General features: G+C 35.9%; 1 protein-coding gene across 1 annotated transcript in view; it reads right to left on the bottom strand.

The window, feature by feature from the left end:
• Nucleotides 1-16,214, bottom strand: part of ROCK1 (Rho associated coiled-coil containing protein kinase 1) — a 90,101-nt gene that overhangs the window by 42,479 nt on the left and 31,408 nt on the right. Inside the window, exons 4-12 of the mRNA XM_083821860.1 lie at nucleotides 12,835-12,935; nucleotides 11,914-12,051; nucleotides 10,488-10,663; nucleotides 7,695-7,779; nucleotides 5,726-5,870; nucleotides 5,293-5,431; nucleotides 3,940-4,031; nucleotides 3,551-3,710; nucleotides 1,045-1,111 (exon numbers count right to left, since the gene is read on the bottom strand). Coding sequence (XP_083677986.1) covers nucleotides 1,045-1,111; nucleotides 3,551-3,710; nucleotides 3,940-4,031; nucleotides 5,293-5,431; nucleotides 5,726-5,870; nucleotides 7,695-7,779; nucleotides 10,488-10,663; nucleotides 11,914-12,051; nucleotides 12,835-12,935 — 1,103 coding nt within the window. The remainder of the gene's footprint in view (nucleotides 1-1,044; nucleotides 1,112-3,550; nucleotides 3,711-3,939; nucleotides 4,032-5,292; nucleotides 5,432-5,725; nucleotides 5,871-7,694; nucleotides 7,780-10,487; nucleotides 10,664-11,913; nucleotides 12,052-12,834; nucleotides 12,936-16,214) is intronic.

The raw sequence follows: 16,214 nt of genomic DNA, 5'->3' as shown, positions 1-16,214 counted from the left end.
AAAATACGTAAGTAGTTCCCCTGCCCTTTACAAGTTTTCCTTGGGTAATACCATACACCACTAAAACATTTATATTATGAGTTTAAGAGAAAAAGGAACATGCATCAACATCTGCTTCTCTTTGACTCTAAATGGAAAACATAATAGAACAAGATACCAACAAAGTAAATCAATCAAAGCTAAAAAGACATCTTTTAGAGTTCATTATTGTTTTTGACTGTGTTTTCTACTGGAAAGAAAGCCAATTTGAAAAATATTAAAGCAGTCTAAGGAAATTATCTTAATTTACACCTGAACTTACACAGAATCCAAGCACACCTTATTTCTAACGTATCAGCTTATCTTCCTGGTAACCTGATTGCCAAGATGCTTAGGAAGCATTAACTGAAAGAGCTTCTGAACTTTCCTGCGAGCTTGTTAGGTGAACTGCTATACAAATGCAGCTTCTCAGTGCCCTGAATCCCAAAAGATTGTGGGGCACCCTTGGGAAGGAGCAGAACACCTAAGCTTGGATATTTTATTTGGAAAAAATAAAATTAAAAAAAAGAATTCCCACACTGCCATATTGTCTGCCACCTCCCACTTGGCTCACAGGGAACTCAGAAACCTTAGCTCCAGCTCCACTAATGAAACAATGGGCTGCTGGAAAGCCCAGGCTTCCTTCCTATTACACTCATGGCTAGATTTGATGATCACCACAAAGCCAGTGTACACCTGGGATAGATAGGCACTCTGAAAACATTGCACAAACTCTTAGATATTTATAAAGATAAAAACTGAGAATCCTGTTTCACAAGAGGAGTACGCAGTGTCAGCTACTTTATTCCAATTTGTGAAAACTTATGTTTTAGGAAGAACTGAAATTCGGTCTTTTCAACAACTTTGGTAGGCAAGCCATACTAAATACTTTAATTTTATTTACTGATCTCCCATATTTCAAACACTAAAGCAGTTTGAGACATCTAAAATTCAAAGAATTTATACTCATATATGCAACAGATTCTTTTCAAGGATACAATAAAACTGAAAACCAGTGAGACATACCACACTTTTATCCACATTGGAGCCTGTTCTGTTGTCATTGGAATTTTCTGCAGAGACAGATAAATACCTGTAACAACATTAAAAGTTATTTTAAGAGTTGTTTAAAAGCAAGGTTATGAAAAAAACAGAATATAATCATGATAAAAATAAAACCCTCAGATTTTTGCTCCGAAGAGTGGATAACCAAATAGTAACAATCAGATTTTTCACTTCTGTACATATTACATTTCAATATTTGAGCACATTTACTTGAAATAAACACAATTAATTGTAAAAATTGTCTTCAAGCGTAAGGTGGTAAGTTGCAGAAGACGACCTCTTGAAAAAAGGATTTCTGCCAAGTATTAACACAACCACTTTTCTTTTTTTTTTTTTTTAAATAACCATTAAAAATCTTTGCTTTCCATGGTTACAACACTCTCATTGGCTTGCATCCCATAAATATTTATTCAGGCACTTATGAAACAAGTAGAAATGAAGCAAACTCTGCAGAGATTGTGTGTGTGTATGTAGCTTCCAAAGTTACCAGGAGTTCCACACACAGTTTGTCCTGAAGTGAGAGTTATTTTACATAACTGTTCTCTAAAAATACCACAAATTTCTATTTGTCATGACTCTAAAAGTCATGTAAATAAATAAAAGTGACTGCCTGAGAATTCCTTCAGTATTTGGTGTGATATTCTTGGCCTGATAACTGATCTAGAGAGACATGAAGGGTTCCTAACCCATCGGATTATGTTAGGAAGAAATCTCCAACACGTGAGCTGAGGAAGACGGATGCATCCCATCTTTTCTTTCACATGAACAAAAACCTCCAAAATAAAAGCTGAAGGCACCCTGCAAAACCCAGGTCAAATTAAAAATCTAAACAGCTTACAGACAATCAAGTGAAAAAGAAAAACATTACAGTTCCCTATAGAGAAAGGAGTTGGTCTCAAGTACAATAATAAACCACAATATTTTCTAGTTTGCAATCAGTGAGATCACAGCTGTTGAAGATACCCTATCCTAAAAGACTGTAAGACTTCCTTTAGTGACAGAAGTCACATCATGTTCCTACATCCCCACTGCTTTAAACTCTACAGCATACTTGAAGCATGACAAACATCAAAGGAGATGGAAGACATTTGAATTTTTTCCTAAATACTCAATTGAATATATTGCAGCATAAAAAGGGAATCAAAATTAGGACTAAAGATTTAGCAAGTGCAAATGGCCATTTCAGACTTTTCAAGACCGTTGCACCAGAGTATTATGGGATCAAAATCAGTTCTCGAACAGCATTTTCGTTCCAGTAAGTGTACAAAGTAATTATAGTATTTAGTAGACTTCTTCCACAACAGCTAAATAAAGTCTATGTTCTCTGAATTCCTGGTACTATCCCCACCCCAAGAATTAAAAGGGGAGAGAAGAATTTCTGTTATTAACAAGCTTCAGTATGCTCCTTCACCTTCTTGATAACACATTCCAAAGTTTACCTGAAAGGCAAAAATTAAGACTTTTTATTATAGACTAAAATCAGAACAATAAGTAAAATTCTTGGACTGCTGAACTCACACAAACTGTCTGCAAAGCTTGCAAGTCCCTCTATTCCTTACTATGCAGAAAGCAATAACAAATCCAGCTCTTTGCAGAGATGGAAATAATTTCACCACAGGCTTGGAAAAGTGGTTCCTCTTCTATCCAATAATGGATAGCAGATTTATTTCCTTTAAGGCTTTCCTATCCTGAAATACTATTAAAACAAACATCTACGGGTCTCTATCTGACATGGTCTACTAGAAGACTTAGATCATTTTCAGCATGACTGACATACACAACAATTAAAAGTATCTCTCAAAGAAAAAGTTAAAGATTTTTGAATGTAGATAGAGCTATCGACAGTGCCTACATTAATAAAAACTGTTAAAGTGTGAATCAATGCAATTTCAACTGATGTCATTTAAAGTTTCCTAAGCAACAGTGAAAACAGTAAAGCATCACAATCTCACTGCAGCTGATGAGTACTTTGAAAAAAGAAGAATTTATCACAGGTGACGGCCAAGTAGAAAATAGAGTATTTCTAGTAAGCCAGAGAGAAACTAAGACAAGGTTTAATTTATCACATGCCTACGGTGATGTGAAGTGTGGAATCCTTGTATAAAATTCCCAAACTGTGATTTGCAATGAAATAAAGTGACATTCACATCCCCAGTTCACGACTACATGGATACTTCATTGCTCTGTAGGCAGCTCTGCCTAGAAACCACAACAGCAAATTTTTCTTACTCAGTTTCTGCCACACCATGGTGTAACATGCTTAATACAGAACAAAACATTCACAAAATCAGTGCAATATTTTAAGGTACTGATGACTAGTAGTACTGGCTATCAAAGTGTCAAGAAAGTGTAATTTATTAGGATTCTGACTCATAAGTAAGAATCTGTAAAGACTTATATTTACATAAGAGTCAGACAGGAGTCTTGACAAGAGAATATACCATCAGTTTGCTTTGTCTGTACATACCGACGGTTGCTGTAATAAGTAAATCCTACAAATGGAAGCTGGTTGCCCACAAATGCTTTTGGTATGGGAAATGTTTCTTCTTCTCCTTTGTCTTCTTCCAGATCATCGAAATTACTAGTGTCTATGTCACTACTTAAGTCAGGCACAACTGGTGCTACAGCTGGAAAAAAAAAAAGGAGAATAATTATATGCTAGTTATCATTTTATAACTCAAGTGACACAACCAAGAGTTTTTTGGGTATTTTTCTTTGGTGTCTAAGAAATATCATTCCATTCTGCAGTGTAACTAAGATTTTAAATTTCATTAAAAAGAAATATAGCAGTTCTTTCACTAACATGATACGTAAAGTACGGCAAATCACTGTCTCTGAGAAAGGCATTATACTTACTGTCTCTTAGAGTTTCCCAAGCCCATTGATCATTTTTGAAGAAAAGGTGCCGTTTAATTTCTTCTACTCCATTGCGTCCTAGTCTCACTTCCCTGTAAAGAGTTTTTTGGTTTCAGTATAGTATGTAAGATTACATAAATCATTCCAAAGGAAAGACAAATCATAAGGCGCATCTAACAACAAAAGGGAAAAAAACAAACTCTCAAACGAAGGCATGAAATAGGTATACCTCAAAACTCTCAGATGACGACAACTACAGCAGCACAGCATGTATATTTCAGAACACAATCTGTTTTTAAGACTTGCCTATAAGAACTCCTGCTGCTACTCTTTCCACCGTCATGGACTGGCTACGCAGCTGTCAGGCAGAAGCTAGATTCGACTCTTACTAGGAGTTTATGCTGTTGCTTGAATCCCATGAAGCTCAGCAAACGCAACAGCCCCCCTCCACCTTTGCATCCCAGGTCTCAAGCAAAAGTTGCAAAGGTTATATTAGTAAGCAGTGTGGGTGCAACTAGAGTGCACCCACAAAGGGGAACAAACCTAACACCCACATTTCACACAGCCTTTCTCAGGGTTGCCTCTACCCTGATCGTGTGGGCTGAACGCCCACTAGGAGCTGGGATTGCATTAGGGGCACTCCTGAAATGCACCATTCGCTTTAGTTTTGTCCCAAAGGAATCCAAGCCCCTCACACTCTGCACCATAAACCAATGTAACAATAGCTGATACTTAGGAGTAACACTTCACATTCAAACTAAATTTATAAGCACTCATCCTAGCACCATTTCCCTTCCCCCAATATACATCATACTACCACAGAGAACAGCAGCAAACACAAGACTCCTCTCCCAAGTTCTGGGACTGGACAATACTAATCTGACAATACCACCTGTTCAGTCTGCAGTATCTACTGCTTCAGGTTAAACAAAACTGATTCAGAGTAGACAATGTGACTTAAAACCCTAAGCAACCAAAGTTCTAAAGAGTTATTGACTAAATTTAAGACAGCCTTGCCATACTTTAAGCAAGAGGCTAACACTTTCTCACATTTTTGTAGCTGATAGACAGATAAAACCCAACTCCTATAAAGGAGAACATTCAACTAACAGAAGTGCATTCAGAGCGCGTACACTTATCTACAGTAGCACCTAAACAGGAACAGAGTTATGCTGCATTCATGCCAATACTATCAAAGTCCCACTTCTGTTCAGCAGTTTAGAAACCCCCATAAAATATATATAGATACACATGTACACACACACACACACACACACACAGACATGTTCTTTCAACATGAGAAGTTTTCTTAATGAGGATTCACTTTCATTTTGAATAAGGTTTAAATCTCACCTATCAGTTAAAAAGGCACAAATAAGGTTTTTCGCCTCTTTAGAGATATCATTGTCATCAGGGAAGGTAAGGGAGTTCTTATGGTTCATAATCTTGCTGTATGTTCCAACCAAAGAATCTGCATAAAAAGGTGTATCACCTGAAAAAGCAGCAATGCAAAAAATTAAAAAGTAGATCAGAAGTACTGTAGATTTGGTTTATAACATTTGAATTATGCATGCAACAAAATGTAAGCAACTAATTGAACAAGAGGTAAGGACAAATGTTTGAGAACTGTACTAGATTATTTTTAAGCCATTTTGCAAACACCACAGTGAGTAAACCAAAAGTTATGTCAAGAAAGTAATAAATGGAACAGTTACAAGCAGCACCGATATTTTATTATAGAGTGCAGTTAAGTACTGCAGTCAATTTTGATTAGCCTATGACTCACCTACAAGCATCTCATATAGGAAGACTCCAACTGACCACCAGTCACACTCTCTTCCATAGTAACCATCACCACCCTGGGACTTCAATACTTCGGGAGAGATGTAGTCTGGTGTTCCTACAGCTGTATCACATCGTACCATACCTTCCTACAAAGAGAAGGAAAACAGCCAGGCCCAAATATAAGAACCAAAATTGCAAGCTATTTTCAAGAGTTTATGAAGCCTAAGTAACAGCAGCAAATCGACAACTTTCATGAACAAATGGGTGGTTTTTTTTTGAATGGGTAATTAAACATTTTTAATTACTAAACTACTAAAGCCAAAGCAAAGCGCTGGACCTGTCAAAGTTAACACAGTGGAAGTTACTTTAAAAACCTTTGTTAATATCCAAGAAGTAACCAGAATTGCATCTCAGCCTTGTAAACACAGCACAGCTTCTCCTGCTCATGCCAATATAAATGTCTTATATACTGCCAGGGTATAGAGTAAACAAGGAAAGCTCCTCTCAAAATAGGCCAGCAAATCAAGGATTCTGCTGACAGGATCAGCTAAACTAAGTTCTTCTCCTCCAACACAATATACTTAATGCCAGGAAGACTGCAATGCAGATAAGACCCTGAAACTTGAAGCAGATAGACTTCAAAATGTGTGACAGATGAGAAGAACGTTTCATGTTCCTCACACCCCTAAGAAAGAACTAGCAGAAGAGATCAATCACATTGGAGATGGCATCTAGAATGCCAAAGTGGCAATCACCTGATCCTTTCCAGTGTTCAGGCACTTCTGGAACAATCCTAGAAATGGATTAGTAGAAAACTTGTACAATATATAACTAAGCAACAAATATAGCTAATGAAAAAATCTAGTGTTGCACGTGCAGCAAATCCAGAATGCACCTAAACTTCTATCTATGCTGAGCAGTTTCTTTCCCACAGAGCCACTTTCCTCTTTCAAGAGGCTAGAGGAACCCAAGACTAGGCTCTTCAGTACACAGCTCGTTTATTTAGTACAGCACAAAATGTAAGGTGTTGTTGACATGAGTTACTTCTGTGACACTAATACACAGCAAAGTTTCATAATATTTTACTTGCTTTTTGGCCCTTACAGCTTAAGCACAAGGATATTTTTCTATATTTCAGAAGTCCTATTTTTTAAGAGCAAAATCAAAGATGAGTCTGTATTAAGCCAAATTACGTGTCAGCTATTCCACTGTGGACTGGAAGTGGACTGGTTGTGACTTAAGGAAACTATTTGAATTTGTACACGTAACTTGCACCTGGTTTTCACTGGTGCCTTTTATTTATGGCAAGGCAGCTGATTTATTCCAAAAACAATTTATTCAAAGCTCCTGGAACATGATGTATATATTATCCAGACTCTGTTAAAGTATCACACATTTAAGGTTGCTTTCCTGATATGTAGGTGGAGGCTAGCACAAACCAATCAGAATTTTGTGTAGGGAACAACAATGCTTCACAGTACTTAAAATACTTTTTTTTTTTTTTAATGACCTCAAGATATATTTAAAAAAAATTAAATTCTGTGACACTCTTTTAACCCGTTTCCTTCAGATTTGGCTTTTATATAGGTCAGCTTATGCTAGTACGTATAATCAGAATTCAGCAATTCGGACATGTTTTCCATCACTGAACTTAACTAGATATCTCACTTTTTTTCCATCAGCTTTGACAGTCAAAGACTTAAAGAAATAATCCAGAGGAATCTATAAGATAATCAATGGCTTGACTTCAGGCAGCCTTCCTAATAAACAGTATAGAGTTGATGCAATCCCTACTTCAAGAGCCATTTTTGCATTCTACATTGTCATTTAACAGGATGCATAAATAATAGTAATGGCAATAGAGTGGAATCTTGGACATTTTTCATCTAGCTATTTTTTTCAGTGCATTTTATTTTCACTTTTACATGTCTTCCTTTCACAAAGGGGAAAAAAAATTAAAAATTGTCTACCTTGTTCATCTTCATACAAGTACCAAAATCTGCTAGTTTTAAGTGACCAGCTTTATCTAGCAGCATATTATCAGGTTTCACATCTCTGAAAAGAGAAAAACATTTGTGTAAGAGTTAACCAGTCAATTTAACTTAGGAAAACAAAAGACAACTATTTTTCAGATGTAACATGACAAGGAAAATACAACATGAAAACACAACTATTTCCTCAATTTTTTCCTTCTTATAGTATCATGTCCCACATACAGACTGTGGAACTGAAGCATTAAAAAAAGTGATAATGGATGTGGGAACAGTCTAAAGTCACCAAACCTCAAACGTCAAGTTTTCATAAAAACCACTAACTTGCTGAAGTCCCTCTCTACTAGGATACAGCTACACAAAAGAAATCCATTCTGGTTGTGAGATAACCACCTCGAACCAGCCTTGAAAATATAACCTCTTTTTTTGTATCACTTCTATTTTCAGGAGATAAATGCATGCTGTTTTACAAAGTATATTTGTGGAATAAATAATTGTCTGTGGCCCAAAAGGAGTGTTGCTGTGCGGCCTTTTCCACACAGAGATTCTCTTATAGAAAGTTTTCATGAAGTAACTGTAAAGTTCAGCAATGCTAATGGTACTAAGTATACTATAGCAGAACCACAATAAAAAAACAATTATCAAAAAATATAATGGTTTCAGGTGAAAGTATATTTCTGGGACCTCAAATGGAAAACTCTGGCCACTACAATGAAACGAAGTCCTAGCATTACCTCATCTCAGGGTGTGCAGCAGAAACGTATCAGTGTACACACAGAATAATTTTGATTGGGAATCTTTTATTTATTTTTTTGAAATACTCTTAGTCCAACTGCCTGATCAAAGTACAGCTAAGGAAATCAGTTCAAACTTCAAAGTTGCATTCGGGTTCCTCAGGGTCAAATTCAGTCAAGTTTTGAATTTTTTCCAAGGATGGGGATTTCATAACCTCTCTACAACTCTTCCATTGTTTGACCACCCTCACAGTGAAAACTTTTCCTAACAATAACTGGATATTCACTGAACAAACATCTGCTGGTCATCTGCTCCAACCCTCCTGCTTAAGCAGGGATACCTAGAGCAGGTTGTCCAGGCAGCTTTTGAAGATTTACAAGGAGGGTGACCCCACAATCTTTCTGGGTAGCCTGTGCCAGTGCTCAGTTAACCATTGCTGCAACTTGTGTCATCCGCTGCCTCTCATCCTTTCACTGCAACCATCTTTCCATTCCAGCTACGTTGGAAACCTTGCTAAAGTCAAGGCAAACAACACACACTGCTTTCCCCTCATCACAGATGTCAATCAGGTTAAGCAGGCACATTTACCCTTGAGTAAATCCATGCAGGCTGTTCCCAATCACCTTCCTGTCCATGTGCTTGGAAACAGTTTCCTTAGAATTTACTCCATAATCAGCCTGCAGTCCCCTGATCCTCCCCCCCTTGCCCTCTCAGGGCAAGATGGGAGGGCCATTTCTTTCCTTCCAGTCAACAGAAACCTCCTGATTGCTGCAGCCTTTCACTGGTCATAGAGAGCAGTATCTCCCGGTATTGGCTACCTTCCTCACAACTCTGTGTATCCCACCAGCCTTGGACTCACATATGCCCCGTTTGCATACAGGGGACTCAGTTTGACCTTCCTCTGCCGAAGTAACGAATGCTCTACCCTCCAACCTGAAAGCAGAACTTATAAAGAGAGGCTGAGGCAAAAGCAGCAGACTCAGACCTTTCCATGTCCTCTGTCATGAGCCTGTATTTTCATCAGCTTCTGTTCAGTCCTCAAATTTGAGTAAACTACTTAAAAACAAATTCCAAAACATCTGCTGTCAAAGTAATCCAGAGTTTGAGGAAAAGATTGACAGTGCTTTTGGCAACTTCAAATCTCTGTTTTCTAAAGTTTGCCAATACACCTGTACAAATGGTTCAGCCAATTTATTCCTTAAATGTGGCATAGTAGCTTTTTTTTTTTAGCATTTGTGATTCTATAGATTCTACTCAAGCAATGGATTCATAGTTTTTCTTTTTGCTTTGCTTTTGTTTTTTGAAAAAACTTAAGTGTTAACAGTGATCTTCTGGCCAAACTACAAATTGAGAGTATATACACTAAGTCTTTCTCAAGCTGTTTGTGTATTTTTAGTTTAAAAATTTATTCTCCTGCTTCTAGTAAATATGGTTAAAAGCTAAACAGACAGAAGTTCAAATATCAACAAAAGAGAACACTCAATCTATCTGACAAGAGACTACAATTCACTTGAGGGCAAGTACGTTAATATGAAACTAACCTAAGTCCCTTCACTCTGTCTCTATTTTCCATCTTGCCCCTTATCAGAAAACAGGTGGCTGGGAGATTTTCCTCACCCTGCTCAGTTTCTTAACAGGCCACTGATGCCAGCTGAGGCTTTAAATGCAGAACTGAGAGTTAATAATTACTAATAGTGTATGCTACTGCTATCAAATTCTCAAAACAGTTTTTTCTAGTCAAGAAAAATGATTAATTTTGGGGGCCAACTTGTTCATGCCACTTCAGTTCTATATCTTTTGGTAAATTGGTACAGTTTTATTACTCCCTAAACTGAGGAAGACCATCCTGCTGAAAACCTTTACTTTGACTGTGTCACCTCATCTTTGTACCTCCTGATGACAAGAAGTTTTGAAGTTGTAAGATGGAATAATTGTGAAATAATAATGAAGTCATATCAGCAATTTTAAAATGGCCTTAAAGTCACTCTGACAGCACTGGGATTAAAACAACACTAACAGTACTTTTTTCTTTTTCACCTGTGTATAAAACCCATTGAGTGAATTGCATCTAATGCAAGAACAACTTCAGCAGTATAAAATCTTGCCCATTTCTCAGGAACGTCGTAGTTGCTCATTAAATTCACAAGGTCCCCACCAGGCATGTATTCCATGACCATGTAAAGGTAACGATCATCTTGGAATGCATAAAATAACTGTAAAAAGAACATAAACAAAAGAACAAGTCACTGAGTGCTCCAGCTGTCTAATCTTTCGCTTGTTGAAAGTTCACAGAATTTCAGTGCAAATTCATTTACGAAGTAAAAGAGTTGCTACAACTACTGCAGCAGCTTTGCATCATCCAGTAGACCTCCTAAAAAGGAATTAATCTCAAGTCAGTTTCTGCCAGATCTTCCCTTTATGCCAGATCATCCCTTTATGTTACTACAGAAGCAGTAGAGCTCTGGTTACAGATTTTGGTATTTATTGCACCAAATTGTAATCATTTCAAAGAAAGCTCATTGCATAAGAGGCCAAGATGCTTCCTTACTCCCTGGGACACCAATTGACAAATATGTAAACATGGAACTATTGTATTTCAAACATCTGCCTGATTCTATTTGTGTTATCACAAAATATTATTCTACGGTCAATGTATTCATTGTTTAGAAAGTGAACCTATATTTTAAACAATTGAGAAAAATATTTCCCTTACAGCAGTAAAAGCTCTGTTCAACACAACTTGTGCAAGTAGGTTTAAGCATGGTAACTTAAATGTTTCTGAAAATCATAAAACAATTTTGCACAATCACTCCCAGACAGATAGTAATGTAGTTGCATATTTGATTTAGGTAAGTCTTGAATGATTTTTAGGTAACTCTTGAATGACTTTAATTCTAACTTAACAAAAGTATTTACATGCTTAAGGGTAAGAACAGTTTAAATGAACAAGTTAACATGTGCACACAAATGTATGATGACAGCTTCAGGCATTATCCATATAAACTTCAAAGGCAGCGATGCCTCCCAAAAAATTGTCAGTGATAAAACTGAAGTGAGGAAAACGTAACCAGAGCAGGCATAATTTGCAGTCACATATACACACAAATTGGAATATACAGAAGCTACATCTTAAGCACCGATTTCTGATATGTTGGCTACTTCCAAAAGTACTATAAAGCAGACTCACCAGTTTTAACTTATACCTGGCAAATAGTTTTAATAACACACAGAATAGCTTATCCTGTATTTAAGACACAACACAGTTTTGAAGGAAGCACAGTATCAGCTATTTGTTGCAAACAGCAACTGTTAGTTACTGTTAGTAATGCGTTGCCCTGACAGATCCAGATCAATGTAACCAAAATGGGAGTTAGAAAAACTAAGACACATAAATATAAGTGATGCAGTATTGAAATGGAACTATTCTACCATAACAACATTTTTAAAAGTAATCTCACTATACCTGAACAACCCAGGGACTATTAGCAAAAGCCATAATATCCCTTTCTTCCCAGAAGAAAGCAGAATCTGATCTTTTTATCATCTCAAATTTGCTTAGAAGTTTCATAGCATACACTCTTCTTGACGACTTATGCCTCACCTATGAAGACAAGCATGACATAAAACAACATGTTAGTTTCCCACCTTAATATATGAAGAACATCATGAAACGTCTTTTTCCTGCTTCACTATTTAATGGGTTTCATAAGACTCTTCACATTTATAAAGAATTTTTAAAGAATTACAAAATAATTATATTGCATTTTCTGACAATATATGCATTATTCTTAAAATATTTGCTAGAACTATCCAGAGTCCATAAGCATAAGTCACTTCATGACTTGTAGGTGCATATCTCTAAAAGCACAAATAATGGCACCTATTAAATACATAAGCATTTTCCAGAGATCATTAGCATACACAAATACTTGCTGCCTATTTCTAGTTTCTCCCACCAATTCTCAGTTTAATAAAGCAGCATGAACAAGTCCATTAATCTATCGCAAACATCATACGCATCTCCTCTCATCTTGTGAAAGACATCTACAAGACTGCTGTATTCCTTGAACCAGCAGAAATTCTTCTAGTCTTGAAGAATTTTTCAAGTGTCCATACACACTGGCAAAGGCTAATTTTGTTGACTACAGTTGATATATATTCCACTTTACCAGGAGAAGCATATCTTACAAAGCAAAATAAGTGCGGATTGACAGTACTGAAGTGCAAGATTCTCAGAAACATTTCCATGGGATAAAAAGAAATAAAATTTCATTGAGCTTAAGGCTATAAAACCCTAAGACTTCATCTTCTGAACATTGTATTCAGAAACAGACACAAACAAATACGACAGGCATACGTCCAAATGTACAGAAACACAACTTACCAACTGAACCTCCCCAAATGCCCCTCTACCAATCACCTTCACCACTTCATAATCTTCAGCTTTCATGCGCAGATCTCTCATTTTATTTACTGTGTCTTTATCTGTATGAAAGAAAAAACATATTTCGTATATAATCAATTTAATTAAACCCATTCGTCTCATTTTTATTTCTCATCATTATTGCAAGATATATTCCTCTTTAAAGGGGACTTCATTTTTAACCTACCTCCCTACTGGAAACCACGCTGCAGACTGCATGACCTCATTCTCATTACCGCAGTAATCAAAACTTGATATAAAAATAATGCAGTAACTACTGTACAATCAAGTTACCGGAGATGTTAATTTGGTAATTTTTTCTAAAAGAGTTATCTGGAAAAAAAAGAGCTAAGCAAAAACTTCATACTTCATATCCAGCATAATCTTGCTTGCAAGCAAATCTGTTTAAAAAGATTATTTCTGGATAACTGTGTAATACATCTGAGAAAACATCATAAAGTATACATGAGAGATGCTTGAAGAAACTATTTTTTTAAATAAGCTTTCCGTATTCTGCAATTTTATTATTCCTATTGCTCAAAAAAGTAGATTTTAATTTAAAACATGCAGTGGGAATCACTGTAATTATTTATATAAACCTGTCATTCTATAAACTACAATAATTTACAAACTCCCAGTGGGCAGATACTCTAATTCCAAATTTGGTCAAAGATTAAAACAGTCTATTTTAATCCATGTGGGTCAACGCTGGCATGAGATTACATGGAAAAGCTTCACATTTCAGTATTTCTAAAAAGAAGGAGCAGCTACTAAAACAGACACACTCCTAATAAAATACATTATACAACAGTATTTTATTTTCAAAAATAATATGCTAGGCCTAAAAGCAAACTTCAGAAAAAAGTACAGACGGGAAGAAAAAGAAGGAAAAATGTCATTTTTGGAGTTCATGTTTTAAAAACAGATTTAGCAGACAACAGAAGACTACCCTTAGATTTCAATATGCAGAGGTCATTATCTAAAACAAAAGCAACACACATACAATTAAGATCCGTTATGATTTTATAATGTTAAAGAAACAAATAGTTTAGTTTGAATAAATAATCTCTTGAATTACTAATGTGAAGCCATCCCTTTACAATGCAGCATGCCAAAAGCTAATTTCAATAAATGATGTTAAATCTGTAAATTCTGACAAATTATTTCACATAAGGATCAAAATATTCAGTAATTTGAAAAAAATAATGCCTTGCCCTATTTGCCCATTGCAAGGTGAAAGCTGACCTATAGCAGAGGATGGGTAGGACTGCACAGAACTGACATGCAGCAATTCTCATGACAGCTTTCCAATTATTGTTAACTTACTGCCTAATAATCTCCTACCAGCAAATCTACCAATTCTGAATGAAAAATCTTTACATTCTTGCAAAGACAAACTAGGCACAATATAAATGCATTAGTGTTTTCAATTAGAAACCTCAACTATGGCCAAAACAGAATAAAGGAAAATAAGAGCAATTTAAGCTAAATATTTTTAAGTAACATAAACCAGGCTTGTGAGCAGTTGCAAAATTGCAATTTACTGCTTGAGAGACATACTAATGCCCAGGATCTTCAGACAACACGTTACATTAACAACAGCGTTGGAAATTTTATCTTAATATTCAAAGATCAGTCAAACAAGGTTTATCAGACTGCAACATATTTGAATAGGCAGCTCCAAATGTCCTGCTAACAGGGGAGGACACAACCAGCTTACACTTTATGAGCAGGTCGGGTGGCTCCCATGGCAAAAACCAGCAACTCCAACTTGGCCTGACATTTGATGATAAAGTTTACACGTTGTCCAGAAATAAACCAAGTCCCTAGCATCTTGAATAGTTGATCTCTTTATTCTTTAAATCATATATGGTAGAAAATTAATGAGGTTCCATGTCTGTGCAAATAACCCTCACAACCTTAGGCAACAGAGGCAGATTTTGAAGACAGAATCTCCACAAACATACAACATAAACCCAGATAAATATAGGAGGGGATAAGGACAGGCTCATAGGGCAATCATCAGTCCATAAAATAAAGTAAGCAAATTCTGATTTGCAATGTAAAAATTCATTTTAAGTTCTAGAATAACGGTGCAAACTGTTTGGACAGCTAATACTGCAAAAAGATTTTTAAATGATTTTCTATTGAAACTGAAGTTAACATGAAAATGTTCCTATACATCTTAGAGTACGTACATAAAGCCTTTTTTATTGTTATTTAAATCAGCAGTTTGAGACAAACTAGATTTCGCAGTTCCCTCTAAGGTCACTACTTATACCCACAACTTGTTTTTATATTCCAGTAAAGACAGCAAGATTACAGTTCTAAAAGCAGTCTGAAGTGAAATAATTAGGTCTGTTCTCCACCTTCACATTGCTTCAGGTTACACTTTACACAGGGTATAATTTACACCTACAATATACTCATTATCAGACTGTAAATAAAAGTTTCCCTTTCCTTCACTCATCCCCAAATGCAAAAGTGAAGAGCTTCTGAAACTGATGACTTCACTATACATAAGAACTGTATTCAAAATATCTGCTGAAATAAGTATTTCCTTTGCCTAATCCAACTTCTCCTTTCTCCAGTTTCACCACACCTTCTCTGCAAATAACTAAGTATACAAAATGTGCGTGTAACAATGTGTACAATTTCAAACATAGCCTGAACTGTGAAAAGTTAAACATTTGACCTTAGGTATTCCAGCAACCAGCTTACATGCAAGCAAGCCATAAACCAGATCTACTGGACTCGTAAATTACTAGAAATAGGGAATAAAGTAAAATAAAATCCACAAATTCACTATCGTGGCTTACACATGGACAGAGTAAACTATGTAAAAATGCCTTGGAAAGAGGAACAAAAATTTCAGTGAAGCAAAGACAAAAATTAGATTATTTTAATAAAATTACTTCATATTTGCCACATTTATTACATTTAATTACAATGTTTAAGCTTGTAAAAATCTAATAAAAGTTAATTTAATTTCAAGGCTTGCCATTCAATCCACAGGCAGCAGCAAGTCTGGAACCAGCAAACGTATCTGCCATTATTTCCAGAATTTGACAGTAGTCTGTAAAAAAAACTCTTAAGTGTTTTTCTTTGCTTCATCTTTGTTTTTTAAATATGAAAACTATAGAAATATGGCTTCTATTAAAAGAATCAACTTTATTCATTACAAGTATTCTTACAGGCAAGAATCTGCAGGAAAACTTGTAGTGGAAAAATACAGAGTAAAATGATAAATATAAAGCGATTTCCTTCCTAATTTTAAAATTAGTTATGTCTGAAGAGTAGAATAAACAGTATGTGATTTTTGAAATTCTTTCACAAAAAAA

This window comes from Anser anser (genome assembly GCF_964211835.1).
Source record: "Anser anser genome assembly, chromosome: 2".
NCBI classification, from domain to species: Eukaryota; Metazoa; Chordata; class Aves; order Anseriformes; family Anatidae; genus Anser; species Anser anser.
Note: the sequence above shows the minus strand (reverse complement) of the source record. Positions and strands in the feature narration are given on the sequence as shown.